This window comes from Mobula hypostoma, chromosome 11 (assembly GCF_963921235.1).
Source record: "Mobula hypostoma chromosome 11, sMobHyp1.1, whole genome shotgun sequence".
Taxonomy (NCBI): Eukaryota; Metazoa; Chordata; class Chondrichthyes; order Myliobatiformes; family Myliobatidae; genus Mobula; species Mobula hypostoma.
Window position 1 is genome coordinate 109,935,892 of NC_086107.1, and position 15,566 is coordinate 109,951,457.

The 15,566-nt window shown below is 45.9% G+C and overlaps 1 protein-coding gene across 3 annotated transcripts in view; it reads right to left on the reverse strand.

Moving 5' to 3' along the window:
• Positions 1-13,365, reverse strand: part of LOC134354401 (ciliary microtubule inner protein 4) — a 40,238-nt gene extending 26,873 nt beyond the window's left edge. For all 3 annotated transcript variants that reach the window (XM_063063397.1, XM_063063395.1, XM_063063396.1), the window contains exons 1-4: positions 13,292-13,365; positions 13,167-13,190; positions 5,886-5,978; positions 2,216-2,670 (exon numbers count right to left, since the gene is read on the reverse strand). In XM_063063397.1, coding sequence (XP_062919467.1) covers positions 2,216-2,670; positions 5,886-5,978; positions 13,167-13,190; positions 13,292-13,319 — 600 coding nt within the window. In that variant the 5' untranslated portion in view covers positions 13,320-13,365. The remainder of the gene's footprint in view (positions 1-2,215; positions 2,671-5,885; positions 5,979-13,166; positions 13,191-13,291) is intronic.
• Positions 13,366-15,566: the final 2,201 nt, after the last annotated feature.

Here is a 15,566-nt window from a genome sequence, read left to right on the forward strand (position 1 = left end):
AGACAACTCAGAACTGTTTTGCTCACTGTTTTTTTCAAGTATTCAGGCTTGGCGATGCCAGAAATAGTCATGAGTGAAAATGAAATGATTTCACTACTTCGACAAGTTAGAACTATGAAGATTTTGAGGGTATCGGTAACTATCTTGAATGTTACAGTGAAAATGAAGATTTGGAGGATGCAATCATCGAAAGCATTGTACGAAGGCAGTCCATTATCCAAAATGCTTGGGGCTGAAAGAGTTTTGGATTTTGAATTTTTCTAATTTTGGAATATATAACGAGATAGCTTGAGATCACCACCATTTCCAACTCTGAATTTATGACATACTGGTAAGCAGTGCTTGTCTGCATACTGCATACCATTTACCTTTTAAAATCTTAAAAAATTTAAGGCTGAGTCTTTTCTTAAATTTCTGCAACCAGCCAGCTGAATATTCATAGTTATCTTAAATTTTCTGTTCATCGTGATAGATCTTTGTTTGTTTCATTATCAGCATACCGTTAAGTGGCATAGGTTCACTCCAAAGCTGACAAATCCACTCTTTCAATACACAATCGAGATCTTCATTTTCTGCTTTATGTAGTGTTTTTCTATTTTTCATTAACTTCTGTTCATTACATATGTGAGGTCACTTTGTTGTGTACAGAGGCCAGCACATCACCTGGAAAACTTCCTAGCAACTTGTGGAAATTTCCATTTGTGACATCGTGTCAGCGCTCAAAAAACCTTTGGATTTTGGAATTTCAGATAAGGGGTGCTCAATCTGTATTAACCCGGGAGGAGGGAGAAGATGGTGGCACAACGACAGCGCGTGCGGTCACTTCGGTGATGAGTATCTGTTATCTGTCAAGTAGGGGACCGTGCACAATCCTGATTTGATAGAGACGGACGTGAGAGCACAGCGGAACATCTGGAAAACTTCTGAAATGACTGCTTTGCTACTGCTGTTACTGTGTGGTAACCGGAATCTCCGGAGCTGAAGGCCTCGAAATCCTCAGCTTTGCGTGTTTCAGCAGCCGGGGAGAGGGCGAAGGCGCTCAGCAGAGGATGGCGCTTGGGAGGCTGTATCGGAGAGGCTGCTCGGAAGCTCGGAGTTTTTGGACAGATGGACTCAATGTCGGCTGTGGTCGGCTGCTTCCAAGGTATTGGCAAGTTGACGGTGCCTGGAGGTTTATGGCAGGGAGTTTCTCCCTTTTGCCGCCTGCTATCGGGGACTCGGGAGTCGATCGACTCGGGACTTTGAGAAATTTGTTTTTTACTGTGCCTATGGTCTGTTCTTTATCGAATTATGGTATTGCTTTGCACTGCTGTAACTATATGTTATAATTATGTGGTTTTGTCAGTGTTAGTCTTTGGTCTCTCTTGTCTTCTGTGATATCACTCCGGAGAAACATTGTATCATTTCTTAAATGACAATAAAAAGGACTGAGTGTTCTCATAATCTAAGTCTAAATCTATCTACCAGCTTAATACTTATCTATATATTTTGTCTGAAATGCCTCCAAGGAGCAAGAAACGTTTATACAGAGGTGCAGGAGGGAACCTACACTTGGTGGCCACTTTATCAGGTATACCCGTAATTCTGCTCGTTAATGCGAATATATGATCAGCCAATCATGTGGCAGCAACTCAATGCATAAAAGCATGCAGACATGGTCAAGAGGTTCAGTTGTTGTTCAGACCAAACATCAGAATGGGGAAGAAATGTGATCTAAGTGACATTGACCATGAAATAAATGATTGCTGGTGCCAGACAGGGTGGTTTGAGTATCTCAGAAACTGCTGATCCCCTGGGATTTTCATGCAAAACAGCCTCGAGAGTTTACAAGAGAATGGGGCAAAAAAAAACACAAAGAAAAATCCAGTGTGGGTGAAAATGCTATGATAATGAGAGAGGTCAGAGGTGAATGGCCAGACTAGTTCAAACTGACAAGAAGATGACAGTATCTCAGATAACCACACGTTACAACGGTGGTGTGCAGAAGAGCATCTCTGAACGTACAACATGTTGAACCCTGAAGTGGATGGGCTACAGCAGCAGAAGACCATGAACATACACTCAGTGGCCAGTTTATTAGGTACAGGAGGTAAAATGAGTAACTCACAAGAGAAAAAGTAAAAGATAAAAAGAGGGAAAGTAAACTTGTGTGTTTTGGCAGCTCGGACTGAGTGTTACAAGTAGAAGAAAGTCCTACAATTGGTCTTTCACTCACCTTTTCGTCTGATAGGATCTCGTTCACCACATGGGTCCCAAATTTATGCTGAATATTTTTTGGAATTAGACATTTCTCCTCTGGCGTAGGAAGACTCTCTGGGGTCTCGCACAATGGTGACTGCGTGCCGGGTGTCCCTCCCCGCATGGAGACCTCCTCACCGTCGACCTGCCGCTCGCTGCTCCTCCGGTCAGGGCTGGCGGCCTGGGTTTTGTGCGATGTCTTCAGCCTCGCCTGGCAATCCACGTCTTCGGGCAAACTCTGCCTGGACCCGGTGGTGTTGTGGACGGATTCCGACTTGGGACGCAGGATACTTTCCGAGTCAACGCAGTGGCCTGATTTTGGGCTGCTAAGCTGCTGGGTTTTGTGGGCAATGTCTGTGCCCTGCGCCAGTGGAGGTGTCAGCCGATGACAACTGTTAGACGTGTCAGGAAGCTGTTCTTCCTCTGGTATCTCTGTAATTCAGATTCAGATTCATTTATTTATTAAATGTACATCAGAACACACAGTGAAGAGTGTCACTGGTGTTCATCACCAACACAACAACGTGCTGGGACTAGCCCATACGTGTCAACACACTTCCAGTGTTCGTTTAGCATTCCCACAACTCACTAATCCTAATCCGTACAGCTTTGGAAGGTGGGAGGAAACCGGAGCACTTGGAGAAAACCCACACGGTCACGGGGAGAACGTACAAACTCCTTACAGACATCGACGGGAATTGAACTCCAATTGCCGATCACGGCCGCCGTAAAGCGTTACGCTAACCACTACGCTCCCGTGCTGCTTCTCTTCGAGTGAAGAGCGTCTGTCACACCAACCCCGTCTAAGTAACCGAGCGCAAATCTGGCTTCAAGAGTTGCATGGAGGCAGGTATAGTGTGGGGAAGTACAGTTGTACTGGGAACAGCAAGCATCCTTTTCCCCCAGGGTAAAAAGAGCTAATATGAGAGGGCATAATTTTATGCAGAGGGAAGAAAAGGGGGGAGTGTCAGAGGTTTGGTAAGGATTGGGCTGCACAGGGTTGGACAAAAGCTGCAGAAAGTTATAAACTCAACCGTCTCCATCATGGACACTAGCCTTCCCGGTATTGAGGACATCTTCAAAAGGTAATGGATCAAGAAAGTGGCATGCATGATTACAGACCCCCATCACCCAGGACGTGCCCTCTTCTCATTGCTACCATCAGGAAGGAGATACAGGAGCCTGAAGACACACACTCAACGATTCATAAACAGCTTCTTCCCCTCTGCCATCTGATTTCTGAATGGACTTTGAACCCATGAACACCACCTCAGTATTTTTGTTCTCTTTTTTCACTACTGATTTCATCTAATTTTTATATACAGCGCCTATAAAAGGTATTCACCCCCCCAGATGTTTCCGTGTTTTATTGTTTTACAAAATTGAATCACAATGGATTTAATTTGGCTTTTTTTTGACCCTATTCAGCAGAAAAAGTCTCTTTCGTGTCAAAGTGAAAACTGATCTCTGCAAAGTGATCTAAATTAATCACAAACATTTGCAGATGCTGGAAAACCAAGCAGCACGCACGCACACACACACACACACACACGCGCGCACACACACACACACGCGCGCACACACACACACACACACACACACACACAAAATGCTGGAGAGACTCAGCAGGCCAGGCAGCACCTACAGAAAAAAAGTACAGTCGACGTTTCGGGCCGCAGTCCTTTGGCAGGACTCAATTAATTACAAGCATAAAGCACAAAATATCTACCTTATGTGCAGTCTAACATCCCTTTATGGACATACAATCAATCTATATATATTTATTTACATTATCTTATGTATTTATATTTATTGCATGTTTTTATTATTGTGTAAAGTAACATGGTAGTGCAGTGGTTAACACAATGCTTTACAGTACCAGCGACTGGGGTTCAATTCCCACTCGTACGCTCTCCCCGTGACTGCCTGGATTTTCTCCAGGAGCTCTGGTTTCGTCCCACAGTGTAAGGACGGACAGATTGGTTGATTAATTGGTCATTGTAAATTGTCCTGTGATTAGGCAAGGGTTAAATTGTGGGTTGCTAGGCAGCACTGCCCAAAGGCTCGGAAGAGCCTATCCTGTGTTGTATCTCAATAAATAAATCTTTATGTCATTGTGGGGGTTTTTTGTGCTGCAACAGATCGGGAGTAACAACTATTTCGTTCTCCTTTCACTTGTGCACAGGGAATGACATGAAGCAATCTTCAATCTTCATTCTTGAATGACTGAAGACAGGGAGGTGGAGCTGAAGTTAAGGTGCTCTTGATGCAGTGAATGGCAGAGAAAGTTCAGAGCAGTGTATCGCCTGCCCTTGTCCACATGCGTTGCTGCGAATAAGAATTTGAACGAGGACAAAGGGGAAGAGTGGGAAGCTCGGCGAAACAGTAAAACAGAGCTGTGGTCTAACATGCCGTGTCTCCACTTCAGTAGAAGCTGATGCTGAGGCAGCCTCGGCGTTGGATCGTAACACGTCTAGGTCAATGCAACACGCACAAAATGCTGGAGGAACTCAGCAGGTCAGGCAGCATCTACGGCAACGAAAGTCGACGTTTCAGGCGAAGATCCTTCTACAGGACTGGAACGGAAGGCGGTGGGGGGAAGATACCAGAATAAAAAGTTGGGGTGAGGGGTAGGAGGCTAGCTGGAAGGTGATAGGTGAACTCAGGTAGGTGGAAAAGGTCAAGGGGATAGGATGGGAGAGTGGACCATAGGAGAAAGGGAAGGAGGAGGGGACCCAGGGGAAGTGATAGGCAGGTGAGAAAAGGTAAAAGGTCAGAGTGAGGAATGGTGGGGGGGGGGGGGGAGGGAATTGTTTACCGGAAGGAGAAATCAATATTCATGCCATCAGGTTGGAGGCTACCCAGATGGAATATAAGGAGTTGCTCCTCCACCCTGAGGGTGGACTCACCTTGGCACAAATTGAAAGTAAGTTTATTATCAAAGTACATCCTAAATGTTACCATATACTACCTTGAGATTCATTTTCGTGCAGGCATTCTCAAGTAAAACAAAGGCATCCAATGGGTTCAAATTCTTCTTCCCAACCATGCATCAGGTGCCAGTGTAGCACAGTACTTAGTGTGACGTTATCACAGCCCGGGACATCGGAGTTTGGAGTTCGATGCCGGCCATCCCTGCGAGGAGTCTGTACGTCCTCCCCGTGTGTGCGTGCTTCCGTCCCTACCCGCAGTCCAAAGACGTATAGGTTAGTAGGTTAGTTGGTCATTGTAAATTGCCCTGTGATTGGGTTAGGGTTAAATATGTGGGTCGCCGGGCAATGCAGCGTGAAGGGCCGGACTCCGCGCCATGTCTCTAAACAAATCAAAAATTATCCAGAAAGACCAACAAACAAGAGAAAATCTGCTGGTGCTGGAAATCCAGAGCAACACACACAAAATGCTGGAGGAGCTCAGCAGGCCAGGCAGCGTCTATGGAAGAGAGTATCGTCGAAGTCTCAGGCCAAGACCCTTCACCAGTCCGGATCGTCGACTGTTTACTTTTTTCCATAGATGCTGCCTGGCCCACTGAGTTCCTCCAGTAAGACAGACAAACAATCAATGAGCAAGAGACGAAAAACTGTGCAGATAAGAAAGACAAGTAAGTAAATAATACAGAGATCATAAGTTCTGTATATGGCATTCTTTACCTTTGGATAAACCTTTACTATCCAGCGTTGTGCCAAAGAGGGTTCGACCCGGGAACTCGTTAGCTGTCGTTACCTTGGTCTTCATCAGTTTATCTGGAAAGGATTTTTTCATTAAGGGAAACTATTCTAAAAAGTTGATGCCTATAGAAAAGTATGTTTGAAATTCAAAAATAACATGACCTTTCTTAAACACATCCTACCTCCGATTCAAGAAGATCTCTTAAATAAAGAGCCTTGCCACACTCTCCAGAAGCATGTCTGTTTTCTGGTGACAGACGCCAGATTCTGTATGTTCCCGTTACTCAGATCATCATGAGTGTGAGGTAATGAATTTTGGGGATTAATAAGGGCAAAACATGGACAATTAATGCTAATGCCCCAGGGCATACTCAGATACAAAAGGACCGGGGTGCAAAGTGAAAACGTGCCTGAAGGTGGCAGCACTGTAGCAAAGAAAGCACATCAGACCATAAAATATGGGAGCAGAATAGGTCCATTGAGTCTGTCCTGCCATTCATTCGTGGCTGATTCTATTTTTCAACCCCACTATCCCATTTCCTCCCTTACTAATCAACATCTTATCAACCTCTGCCTTAAATACACTCTTGGATTTGGCCTCCACAACCACTGTTCCCTCCAAGGTGCGCAGCCGCGCTGTAGCTGAAATACTCCCGCACACATAGCCTTTGTTGCTACGCAGCTGGAATTTTCTTTTATATGATGTTAACATAATTTTAAAATAAAGTGAATGTAATTTTGAAATAATGCTAATATAATTTTGAAATAATCTGTAATTAATTATGTTAATGAATATAACCCATAATTTTTCTAAATACCATAATGAAGATTTACTTTGAAATGTTTTAGAGCTTCAATGTATTTATATTGTCAGTGTGTCAAGTTACAACAAATTGTAACAATAAACACAGAATGGAAGTCAGTAGCTTATTTTTAATAAACCGCCTGCCCACTGAATGCTAACGCATGTTTCAAGAAAAACATTTAAAGTGCCGCACAGTTTTCAGGCCATGTAAAAACTTCCTGCTCAGGGCAAAGCTTAGTCCATGCAGCTGTTTAAAAAAATTAGAGAGAATGTTGTCCACAGCTCTCCGTGGTAACACATCCCACAGATTCATCATCCTCTAGCTCAGGGGTTCCCAATCGCTTTTACGCCATGGACCCTTCAGCAAGAGGTCCGTAGACTCCAGCTTGAGAAGCCCTGCTCCAACTAAACAAATTCCCCCTTATCTCAGTTTTGTAGCGATACCCATTAATTCTGAGGCTGTGCCCACTCTCCCACTACTGGAAACATCCTCTCCACCCCATCCAGGACTTTCAGTCCCTGACAGGTTTTATAAGATCATTTCTAGCATAGCATAACATTTAGTGTAACGCTTTATAGTGCCAGTGTCGCGAGTCAATTCCCGTCGCTGTCTGTAAGGAGTTTGTACGTTCTCCCTGTGCCATGTGGGTTACTGCTGAGTACTCTGCTTTTCTCCCACATCACAAAGACGCACTGGTCTTCGGACGAAAGAAAACCAGAGGGATGTGTGGGACGGACCTTACTCCAGCTTAGGAAGTTGTCACAACATCATGAGCCAAAGAGCCCCCACTGCACTGTACCGTTCTCTGTTCTATAAAGGAGAAATCAAAAGAGAAAGGGCATGAGTTTAGGCTGAAGGGCTGGAGGTGTAGAGGGGAGCTGAGGAAGAATTTTTCCACCCAGAGTATGGAGCACACAGCCTGGATGGGTGGTGGAGACACAGAGAGAACCTCACGGCATTAAGGATCCAGCAGGTCTGAATATGAATCAGAATCAGGTTTAATATCACTGGCATATGTCAGGAAATGTGCTGTTTTGTGGAGGCAGTACTTTGCAATATATAACAACTAAAACCATAAATTACAATAATTCATTTATTCATTTTGTTTACATATGTATGTGGAGATACTGCGTGGAATAGGCCCCTCCGGACCCCAACAACCCCGATTTAACCCTAACCTAATCACAGGACAATTTACAACGACCAATTCACCTACCTGATATGTCTTTGGACTGCAGAAGGAAATTGTGAAGTAAACAGAAAGGGTGCAGAGGAGATTTACAAGGATGTTGCCTGGATTGGGGAGCATGCCTCATGAGAATAGGTTGAGTGAACTCGGCCCTTTCTCCCTGGAGCGATGGAGGATGAGAGGTGACCTGATAGAGGTGTATAAGATGATGAGAGGCATTGATCTTGTGGATAGTCAGTGGCTTTTTCCCAGGGCTGAAATGGCTAGCACAAGAGGGCACAGTTTTAAGGTGCTTTGCAGTAGGTACAGAGGAGATGTCAGGGGTAAGTTTTTTAGGCAGAGGGTGGTGAGTGTGTGGAATGGGCTGCCGGCGATGTTGGTGGAGGCGGATATGATAGGGTCTTTTAAGAGACTCTTGGACAGGTATATGGAGCTCAGAAAAATAGAGGGCTATGGGTAACCCTAGGTAATTTCTCAGGTAAGGACACATTCGGCACAGCTTTGTGGGCCGAAGGGGGCCTGTATTGTGCTGTAGGTTTTTCTATGAAACCGGAGCACCCAGGGAAAACCCAAGCATTCCACGGGGAGGACGTACAGACTCTTTACAGAAGACGCCGGGATTGAACTCCGAGCGAAAAAAAGAGAGAAAGCACAATAGTGAGGTCCTTTACATGAGCTCAATGTTCAGAAATCTGATGGTGGAGGGGAAGAAGCTGTTCCTAAAAAGTTGAGTGTTTGCTTTCAGGCTCCTGTACCTCCTTTCTGGTGGTAACTATGAGAACAGGGCATGTCCTGGGTGGTGGGGGTCCTTAATGATGGATGCTGCCTTTTCAAGGCATCGGGTTTTTGAAGTCATTGGTCAAGGGTTATGGGCTAGATGTTTTAAAATGGGATAAGTTTCGATAAGTACCAGATGGTCAGCAGGGAGACGATTAGGTGTAGGCACTGCTTCTGTAGTGTATCATTCACAACCTATAACACCTCACAAAGACTCAGTAGGCCTTCTGTGGAAAAGAGAAAGCAGTCGACGTTTTGGGCCAAGACCTTTCTTCAGGACTGGAAGAAAAAGTTGAGAGGTTAGAGCAAGAAGGTGGGGGGGAGAGGAGAAAGTACAAGGTAGTAGGTGATAGGTAAAACCTGGAGAGGGGGAAGGATGAAGTAAAGAGCTGGGAAGCTGATAGGTGAAAGAAATGAAAGACTGGAGAAGGGGGAATCTAATAGGAGGATACGGATTACCATGGAATTAAAGGAAGGTGGAGCAGCCTCAGGGGGAGGTGATGGGCAGGCAAGGAGATCAGGTGAGAGAGGGAAATGGGAATCGTGAAGAGGGGGCAATTACTGGAAGTTTGAGATATTGATGTTCATGCCATCAGGTTGGAGGCTACCCAGACGGAATATAAGGTGTTGCTCCTCCAACTTCCGTGTGGCCTCATCTCGGCAGTAGAGGAGGCCATGGACTGACATGGCAAAATGAGAATGGGAACCAGAATTGACATGGGTGGGCACCGGGAGATCCCTCTTTTTCTGGCAGACTGAACATAGGTGCTTGGCAAAGTGGTCTCCCAATCTATGTTGGATCTCACTAGATGGCAGGAGGAGAAGACGACGGCGCGACACAGCACGCGCGGCCTCTCCGGTGAAATTATATCGTATTTATTAAATAGGGGCTGTGCACAATTCTGATTTGATGGAGACAGACTTGAGAAGCACGGAGGAACATCTGGAGAAACTTCCGAAATGCCCGGTTCACTGCCGCTGTTACTGTGCGATTGAGAATCTCCGGAGGGGAAGGCCCCAAATCCTCGGCTTTGCCTGTTGCCTGTTGCCGGGGATGGGGTCGAAGCGCTCAGCAGAGATGGTGCTTGGTGCTTGGTGTCGGAGAGCTGGTCCGAGGCTCGAAGTTTTCGGACGACTCAGAGTCGGACTGTGGTCGGGTGCTTCCAGGGTGCTGCATCGGCAAGTTTGCGGTGCCGGAAGCTCATGGCAGGAAGAGTTTTCTTTCTTCTCCCGTCTGTGTGAGATGATGGGACTTTTGAGAGACTTCGAACTTTTTTTACTGTGCCCATGGCCTGTTCTTATCAAGTTACGGTATTGCTTGCACTGTTATAACTATATGTTATAATTATGTGGTTTTTGTCAGTTTTTCAGTCTTGGTCTGTCCTGTGTTTCTGTGATATCACACTGGAGGAACATTGTATCATTTCTTAATCCATGCAGTACTAAATGACAATAAAAGAGGACTGCGTGTCCTCATAATCTAATAATCTAATATACAAGAGGCCACACCAGGAGCACCGGATACAATAAATGACCCCAACAGACTCACAGGTAGGTGTTGCCTCACCTGGAAGGACTGTTTGGGGCCCTGAATGGCAGTGAGGGAGGGGGTGTAGGGGCAGGTATAGCACGTTTTCCGCTTGCAAGGATAATTGCCAGGAGGGAGATCAGTGGGGAGGGACGAATGGACGTAGAGAGCAATCCCTGTGGAAAGTGGGAGGGAAAGGTGTGCTTGCCGGTGGGATCCTGTTGGAGATAATGGAAGTTACGGAGAATTACATGCTGGGCACAGAGGCTGGTGGGGTGGTAGGTGAGGACAAGAGGAACCCTATCCCTAGTGGGGTGGCGGGAGATAGGGTGAGAGTAGATGTGCGCGAAATGAAAGAGATGCGGGTGAGGGCAACGTTGATGTTAGAGGAAGAAAAGCACTTTCTTTGAAGGAGGAGGACATCTCCTTCGCTCTGGAATGAAAAGCCCCATCCTGAGAGTAGATGCGGCAGAGACGGAGGAACTGAGAGAAAGGGATGACACCTATAACACCAGAGAAAAACAGACAAAAACTGCTAAAGATATGGCAAGGTTGGCGCCCGATGCACCACAAAGCGCAGAGAGGAACAACGAGTACAGACTGCAGAAGTTTCTCATTTCCTGCCCCTTTAATTCCTATCACACACCCACCCTGATCTTTTGGTCTGTGGTCTCCTGCACAGCTACAGCAGGGTCCAACACAACATGGAACACATTACAGTACAGCACAAAGTAGGCCATTTGGCCCATAATGTTGTGCTGAAATATGAATCTAACCCTCCAACACAGCCCTCCGTTTTTCTACCATTCATGAACCTGTCCAAGAGTCTCTTAAATGTCCCTGATGTATCTGCCTCCACCACCATCCCTGGCTGCAAATTCCACAGGCTTATCATCTCTGTGTAAAAGAACTTAGCTCTAACATCCCCCCTATACTTTCCTCCAATCACCTTAAAGTTATTCCCCCTCGTATGAGTCACTTCCACCCTGGGGGGAAAGCCTCTGACTATCCACTTGACCTATGCCTCTTATCATCTTGTATGACTTTATCAAGTCACCTCTCATCCCCCTTCACGCCAAAGAGAAAAGCCCTAGCTTACTCAACCCATCCTCACAAGACATGCTCTTGAATCCAGGCAACATCCTGGTAAATCTCCTCTGCACCCTCTCAAAAGCTTCCACATCCGTCCTATAATGAGGTGACCAGAACGGAACACAATGCTCCAAGTGCGGTCTAACCAGTGTTTTATGGAGTTGTAACATTACCTCACGGCTCTTGACCTCCAACACGCCATGCGCCTTCTTATCCACGCTCTCAACCCGCACGGCTACTTGAGAAGTCAAGAGGGAGCTGCACTACACGAGATCGACCCCCGCCGTGCCGCAGAGAACAGGCGGCGGCTGTGAAAGGAGAGGGTGAACAACCAAAAGACCCGACCGCTGACCACAGTCACCACTTACCCTTGCTGGCAGGGCACCAGACTACATAGATCCCGGATCAGCCTCCCCAGCCACCCGAGGGACCAGCTATAGACACCCCATCATACTCAGCTCCAGTGATCACACCACTACTTCAGGAACAGCACCTCACTTTCTGCCTGGGCACATTGCAGCCCTTTGGAATCACTATTGAACTTTACAATCTCGGTTCACTTAACTTCTGTCTCTATTGGATTTGTTGGGGTTGTCGATAGATCAGTGTCCCGATCATCAGATTTCTGAGTGGACAATGAACCCATGGACACCACCTCAGTATGTTTATTTTTCCCTTCCTATTTGCTATACTTTTTAAATTTAATTTGTTTTTATATGAACTTATTGTAATTTAGAGTTTTTAATATTATGTATTTGTACTTAATAAAAGGTAGTGGATTTGGCCCAGTAAATCACGGGTAAAACCCTCCCAACCACTGAGCATATCTTCATGAAACGCTGTCACAGGAAAGCAACATCCATCATCAGAGATCCTCACCACCCAGGCCACGCTCTTTTCTCGCTGCTGCCATCAGGTCGAAGGTACAGGAGCCTCAGGACTCGCTCCACCAGGTTCAAGAACAGTTACTACCCCTCAACCATCAGGCTCTTGAATAGAAGAGCATAACTGCACTCACCTATTGATAAACAAGAGAAATTCTGCCAATGCTGGAAATCCAAGCAACTCACACAAAATGCTGGAGGAACTCAGCAGGCCAGGCAGCATCTATGGAAAAGAGTGAACAGTTGACGTTTTGGGCTGAAATCCTGCTGAAGGGTTTTGGGCCGAAACGTCGACAATACTCTTTTCCATGGATGCTGCCCGACCTGCTGAGCTCCTCCAGCATTTTGTGTGTGTTGTTCATCTATTGAGAAGTTTCCACAGCCAATGGTCTCACTTCAAGGACTCTTTATCTCATGTTCTTGTTATTTATTGCTATTTATTTATATTTGCATTTGCGCAGTTTGTTGTCTTCTGCATTTTCATTGATCTTTCATTGATCCTACTGTATTCTAAAGATTTGCTGAGAATACCCACAAGAAAAATTAATCTCGGGGTTGTATGTGGTGACATGTATGTACTCGGATAGTACATTTTTACTTATTTTTACATCACTGCTACCGCCAAACAACAAATGTCACTACATATGCCAGTGATATTAAACCTGATTCAGTCTGGTCTGGGCGTTATTATCTGAAAGGAGCCATCTCGGACAGTGTAGCTGTCCCTCAGTACTGCCCTGGTGTAGCAATTTCGTCCTCACGAGGGTCTTAAACTCACAGCCTGCTGTTTTAGGACCGACAGTCACCATAAAGAGTTAGTCCTGACGAAGGGTCTTGGCCTGAAACGTCGACTGCACCTCTTCCTAGAGATGCTGCCTGGCCTGCTGCGTTCACCAGCAACTTTGATGTGTGTTGTCACCATAAAGCCGCGGTTTTACACAAAAATATCTCCAACCAAGAAAGAGAAATGTAAAAAAATACTATTACCTGCCATTTTCATAATTTCAGAAACTGCAAAACAAAATGCACAGATGTTAGATATTTAACGTTCACTTTTCTGAAGATTAAAATCGCTTTATATCTTTAAACCCTTGGCGTTAAGAATTACCGACCATGAAACTGACGGCACTCGGGATCCATCGCCGGACCCGAGGGAAGAAAACTTGGGGCTGAGGTCGCTACATCGCTTCCGCCAACCGACAGGCAGGAAGGCGGTCACGTGACAGAGCACGGTTGCCCGGGCAACTGCAGTAAACATTCCGGGCGTCGGGTCCGCAGGCGGTTATGAACTCCCCAAACCCCACAGAAGCTTCACATAATAAACACAACTGCATTAGAACTGCACCACCATCAAATCTTGGTTCTTGGTTCTTGATCCTCCAAAATATTCCGCATGGAATTTAAACTGGAGGTGGCGGAGGGTAGGATTAAGAAGGAGATTTTTGAAGAAGAAAAGCTGTCTCAAGGACAACGATAGTGAACTGTAGCAACTTAGCCCGGGACCAAATCGGAAAGAGATGCACCATTAATCTTTCAAGTGTATAACTATTTAAGAAAGGGTGTGCTGGGATTGGAGAGGGTCCCGAGGAGGTTCACGAGAATGGTTCCGGCAATGAAACGGTTAATGTGGGAGCATTTGGTGCCCGCTGGAGCTAAGAAGAACGAATCATTGAAACCTATTGAATATGGAAAAGGCTTTCGGGGTTCCCAACCTGGGATCTACTGACCCCTTGGTTCATGGTAGGCATCCATGCTATTAAAAAGTTTGAGAATCCTTGACTTAGATGGAGTGGATGTGCAGAGGAAGTTCCCTTTTGTGGGAGAGTATGGGACCAGAGAGCACAGCCTCAGAATACAAGGACGTCCTTTTAGAATGGAGGTGATGAGGAATTTCTTTAGCTGGTGGGTGGTGAACCTATGGAACTCACGACCACCCTCGGCCGTGGAGGCCAAGTCATTGGGTATATTTAAAGCAGAGGTGGATAGATTCTTGATTAGTCAGGGAGACAAAGGTTATGGGGAGAAGGCAGATGAATGGGATAATAAATCAGCCATGATGGAATGGCAGAGCAGACTCGATGGGCCGAATGGCCTGGTCCTGCTCATATGTCTTATGGAAAGGGAACAGAACACCCCAGCTGAAGCTTGCGCTCACTGCTAAGGGGAGACCTAATCCACAGTTTGTTGTTATCCCTCTCCGCACTTTGTGGCAACCTTGCCATTTCTTTTAAAATTTGTCTGCTTTTTTACCAGGGTGGGTCGCTAGCTCGAGGCTCAACCCAGCACAGGTGGAGTGCGAGCAAGGAGCCGGCCAGGTTCGAGTCCGAGACCATTTGCCCTGAAGTCTGGTGTGGATGTCACTGCATCATTTCATTGCAGGTGATACGAAATTGGTGGAGGGGGAGGTAGCATTGGGGAAACAAGAAAGGTTAGGGGAATGGGCAAGAAACTGGCAAATAAAATACAATGTTGGAAAATGCATGGTCATGCACTTTGGTAGAACAAATAAATGTGCAGACTGTTTTTTCAGTGGGGAGAAAATCCAGAAATCTGAGATGCAAAGGAACTTGGGAGTCCTTGTGCAGAACACCCTAAAGGCTAACTTGCAGGTAGAGTCGGTGGTGGAGAAGTTAAATACAATGTTAACGTTCATTTCAAGAGGTCTAGAATGTAAGAGCAGGGGTGTGATGCTGAGGCCTCACATGGAGTTTGAGCTCCTTATCTAAGAAAAGATGTGCCAGCATTGGAGAGGGTTCAGAGGAGGTTCAAGAGGATGATTCCGGGAATGAAAGGGTTATCCTATAAGGAACCTTTGATGGCTCTGGGCCTGTACTTGCTGGAATTTAGAAGGATGAGGGGGGGATTTCATTGAAACCTTTCAAATGTTGAAAGGCCTGGAGAGAGTAGATGTGGAAAGGATATTTCCCATGGTGGGGGAGTCTAGGACAACAACTTCAGGGTAGACGGGGTGTCCATTTAAAACAGAGATGAGAAGACATTTCTTTAGCCAGAGGGTGGTGAATTTGGGGAATTGGTTACCACAGGCAGTTGTGGAGGCCAGGTTGTTGGGTGTATTTAAGGCAGAGACTGATAGGTTCATGATCGGCCATGGCATCAAAGGTTACGGGGAGAAGACCGAGTTGTGGGGCTGAGGAGGGGAAAATAGAATCAGCCATGATTAAAGGGTGGAACAGACTCGATGATCGAAATGGCCAAATTCTCCTCCTATGTCTTATGCTCTAGCATCGTGGTAAAGTGAGAGAAAATTTGGTAAGTGCTGGAAACAGGTGCCGAAATATGGAGTAGAGCAAAGTATTTCAGATTGATGTCCGTTTTTTTCCCCAAATCTGTAGAAAAGTAAGAATTTTCTCTAAGAAAAATGGAGGG